This window comes from Scardinius erythrophthalmus (assembly GCF_964197995.2).
Source record: "Scardinius erythrophthalmus genome assembly, chromosome: 3".
In the NCBI taxonomy this organism is placed as follows: Eukaryota; Metazoa; Chordata; class Actinopteri; order Cypriniformes; family Leuciscidae; genus Scardinius; species Scardinius erythrophthalmus.
In genome coordinates, this window is record NC_138223.1 from 51,579,963 (window position 1) to 51,584,819 (window position 4,857).

At 39.6% G+C, this 4,857-nt stretch overlaps 1 protein-coding gene across 1 annotated transcript; it reads right to left on the reverse strand.

Annotated features, from left to right (window-relative positions):
• Positions 1–603: 603 nt before the first annotated feature.
• LOC308687952 (B-cell receptor CD22-like) lies at positions 604–3,705 on the reverse strand (the record flags this gene model as incomplete). Its single annotated transcript, XM_081360770.1, has 10 exons — positions 604–923; positions 1,052–1,111; positions 1,271–1,351; positions 1,492–1,537; positions 2,008–2,089; positions 2,172–2,420; positions 2,524–2,778; positions 2,867–3,115; positions 3,205–3,558; positions 3,663–3,705. The coding sequence occupies 10 exons, from the start codon at positions 3,703–3,705 to the stop codon at positions 903–905; spliced, it is 1,440 nt and encodes a 479-aa protein (XP_081216896.1). The 3' UTR covers positions 604–902.
• Between the last annotated feature and the right edge of the window lie 1,152 nt (positions 3,706–4,857).

Here is a 4,857-nt window from a genome sequence, read left to right on the forward strand (position 1 = left end):
ATCAACAGTCGTGGGAGGGGCCTGTGCAAAGTGATGTCACATTGCCCCAAATCTGAGAACAGCTCATTCTGAGACAGTGCTTATGATTTATGGGGATTTTTTAAAAAGCACTGGGTGGATTTTTATCATTATAGGGTGGTTGTGTACACACACTGCCAACAAATATTTTGCATAATAGGTGCCCTTTAAAGGCACAATAGAAAACAAAAGTTATTGTTATTATCAGCCGTGTTTTCTCTGGCTGGCTGCAGTATCGCTCCGAGCTGGAGACTGAAAACCCGAAGTAGAGCTCGAGTGGTCTGTGTTTCGGTTAGTCACTCACAACTTGTTTCAGTTTGAACTGTTTTCATCGTTGTAGAAGGAATAAGTTGAAACATAAGTTGCTGTGTGTTAAGGACTTTTTTTTATAGAAATGTTGTTCACACAACAAGATTGCAAGTGTAATTTTGTGCAGTAATCCTTACATTAATAATTTAGTTTGATCTATTATTTTTTTCTCTAGCAATATCTAAGTGTAATGGTCTTTAATATTTCTTATGCTGTTATTCTTGATTTATTGAATTACAGAAAAGTGTGGAGTTTTACACTAGAGTCTTATTTTTTCTGCCTTTTATTGGAAACATGAACAATACTGATACTCACGGTCAAAAACATTAATAATCTAAATGAAGTAAGATTTATACATGATAAAAAAGCATAATGAGAAATACACTATAGTGATTACACAGTTTTACTTAAATTCATTAAGCTTCATTAAGTTTACTTTCATTATCGCACATCCATCTATAAAATGATCGCCTGTTTACTTCAGTCACACGTCATCATGACACTCCTGTCAATCATTCAGGGCTCCTCCCACAAAGAGATGAATAAAGGCTGTAATATTTCCTGTGTCCAAAACACTACATCCTCTTCTTGTTAGGCTGAATAAGAAAGAAAGAAATAAAAACTTTAATACTGAAATATTTAAATAAAAGCATCAACAACATGTGTCAAGAGGAAAGGCTAATAGATTGGGTTTTGTCTCTATCTAGTGGGTATTTTTACTTACTGGAAGATTTTCATACAGAGACGAGTCCAGTTCGGGTTTACAATCATCAAGTTGAGCAGCCTTTATGAATGAAGACAAAGTAAAAACAGGAGTGTGTTATTTAAATTTCCATATACTTAGTCAATATAGATATGTTCACACTGACATTGAGCGTTTAATTCCTTTTGGCTAAAGGTGAAGAGAGTTTAGTCTTCTGTAGGAAACACTTACAACACTTACCGTTACATTCTCATACACAGGCTCACTCAATTCAATATGATTAGCGTTGGGTCTGTCATGATCGGGTCTGGAATGATTCATCTTTGCCATTAAAGAAAAAACAGAATAAAGAGAAAATAAATAATGTCTATAAATGACTCGCTAGCTAAAGTCACTAACTTTAACTTTCACAGACTTTACTAATTTAGTAAACTACTGAAAACCAAATTATTTTTTCTCACCTGAGACTCCTGAGTGTCATTTCTCTTTTTCATCCTCCTGATTCCCCTTTAAAGACAGTGATTTTACACAATTACAACCAATCAGATTCAGAAATTATTTGATGTTTAATACACAGATATGATTTGAACTAAAGGTATTTCTCTATAGGACGTGGCACTGCCGTTTTGAATGTGATGAAATCTGGTCTATCTTCAGGATTTACTGCAGTAATGAGCTTCAGATTTCATTATTCAAAAACTAACTGAGTAGCTGTCAGTGTGTAGAGAGATAGGATGGGAAATGTTGCCTTAGTTCACGTTCATCATGACGTCTCACTGAATTCACAACTTTCTTATTCAGTCATTCATTCATTCACACACACACACACACACACACACACACACACACACACACACACACACACACACACACACACACACACAAACACACACACACACACACACACACACACACACACACACGCACACACACACACACACACACACACGAGAGAGTACCACAAACACACATCTTACCAAATCACTAACATCGTAATGATCACTGCAGCTCCACAAACCCCTCCAATGGATATGTATAATATCACCAGACGTCCTGCAACTGAGACAAAAGAGTAAAACATCTGAACAGATTCATTTGAGTCACTTTAGAAAGAGTAATGTAAGTATATGAGCCGCTCTACCTTTAACAGTGACAGTTACAGCGGCTGATCTCTGAGATCCATGTTGATTGTGAGCCTGACAGTAGAAGCGTCCACTCTGTAGTGCACTGAAACTCTGTTCAGATCCAACAGCTGAGGTTTCATTCTCCTTGAACCAGCTGAAGTTCAGAGCAGGAGGGTTTGAGTCACTGGTGCAGTTCAGAGTCACTGAATCTCCCTCCACTATTACACCAGATCCACTCATCAACACTGAGACGCTCCTGGGAGGATCTAAAACAGAGAAACATTGATGTCATTAACAATCATATTAAACTTTGAATTAAAGATGTTTAGAGGATTTAATGTCACAGACACTGAACCATCATTAACTCACACATGACATTTAACATCACGGCATTAGAGTATTTCTCTCCATGTTCATTTCTGGACTTGCACTTGTATTCTCCACTGTCATCAGAGCTGATCTTTGAGATGTTGTAGATTCTTCCTGATCTTACAAACGTTCTTCCTTTAAACCAGTTAATTTCTGCAGGAGGGTTTGAGTCACTGATGCAGTTCAGAGTCACTGAATCTCCCTCCACTATTACACCAGATGGACTGATGGACACTGAGACAATCTTTGGAGGATCTAACACAGGACAAAAAATAAAACCTTAAATCTTCTAATTCAAACACAATCTCCTAATTTCAAAAAATACACATGAATCTGTACTCACACGTGACATTGAGCTGAACCTCAGGAGAGATGTGAGTGTGTCCGTCTACAGCACAGCTATATCTGCCTGAATCCTCTCTTCTGACTGACTGCAGCAGGAGTTCATTGTTTCTGTCTCTTCTCTCAGTTAATGGCTGTGAGTTTCTGGACCAGATGAATGTTGCTCTGTCAGTCAGAGCGCAGCTGCTTTTACATCTCAGAGTGACTGAATCTCCCTCTGTCACTCTCTCAGGAGACTCCACCTGAAGATCTGAACACAACACACACATTATATCTAGTGCTGCTGTCATACACTGATTATTATTCAACATAATGCACAGAAGAAGAGATGAACCTCACCAAAGTAATCTGTGACATTAAGAGTTACACCAGGATCACCAGTATATTTTCCATCAGGTTTATCAGTGATGAATCTGAAATAGTACATGTGTGAATCCTTCAGTGTCACATGACTCAGTCTGACGGTGCAGTTCTGCTGTTTATCTCCCAGATACTGAAGCCTCTGACTGTATTCAGGGTCATTAGACAGATCTGGAGGCTCGACACCCTGTATAGACTCTTTTGTCCAGAACACTTTCATGATCTGATGTCCAGTAGGGTATTTATAAGTGCAGCTCATTATCACTGTTGAGTCCTTTAGTGCACAGATGTGTGAAGGACTGTAACTCACACCCCAATCATCACTAGAAACCCCTGAAACACAGAATTAATCTCGAACAATTTAGCAGCAGCTTGTGCATAAAAAATTGCAGTATCAAATTTATCTTGAGTGTTTCTGAAGTGTTGCATTGACTAACCATGAATCATGAGAAGAACGATCAGAGGAAGAGGAGGAGCCATTCTGAGTGATGTCACTCTCAACACCTACAACAAATGTACAGTGGCTTATTTTTCAGCTTTAAAGGCCAGTTACATAAATATAGCCATTATGATAAGACAGTGTCTTAAGATCTAGTATGATAGATCAGATCAGTCAGTCTTACTTTTCGGTATCAGATTAGTCCAATGTATGTTTTTATGTAACTGATGTAAAGTTATGAACAGTTTTAAAGAAGAAAACGTGATGACTAACTTGTAAGACTAGTCCAGGCGTCTGAGCGCGTTGTTGTCTTTGGAGCTCCATCGATTGATTTATAATTCTTGATTTCTCTTTAAACTCACTTACAACGAACATTTTCTACTTTTCCTCACCTCATAGTTATAACGCGGATTGTTGAGCCGACGCGTCTCAAGCCTAGTGATCCAACGCTGGATACTCTTATAGGTTACGTCCGTGGATCACGGCTGAACGCGTCTTCTCCGCACTCATTTACAAACAAACATTTTTTCGCCTATCGTGCGTCTACTCTACACCCGTACCACTAAAAAGACGGATTATTTCCAAGACTTAAGCCATAAATTAGTATTAATATTGATAGCACCACTGGTAGCGTCGTTGCTAACTTAACTTACTGTCCATCTGTTAAAATGGCGAATATATCAAATGTAACGTTAAGTAGTCTACCTTTTGGTGCAGGTGAGGACACATTTGAGCTGCACGCGGTACAGTCTGAGCTGGAAGCTGTTGAGAAACAGATCCACGACCTTTTAGTAAGAAAAGCCGAGCTGATAGACCGGCGGTTAGCTCTTGAAACATCACGTGCCGAGGCACACAAATCAGAGATTAACGTTACTAACCCGCTGACTCCGACCTCGTCTACTCCGTGCGTTCCTCAACATCGATCCCGAGCGTCGAGGTCGCGATCAGCCATGGTCTCGTTCACTCCGGCTCCAACATGCCATCACGAAGCCTGGATTTTTCCGCAGCGGAAGTCGCGAGTCAGGTCTAGACCAAGAAAACTCTCTCCGTCCCTCCCGGTTTTCGAGATATCCACACAAAACCGCTTCTCCCCTCTTCGCGAAACAGAACGCGATGCTGTGATCATCCGCGATTCCATCATTCGACACGTACACGTTACGTTAAATAAAAGTAAGGTGCATAGTCACTGCTTT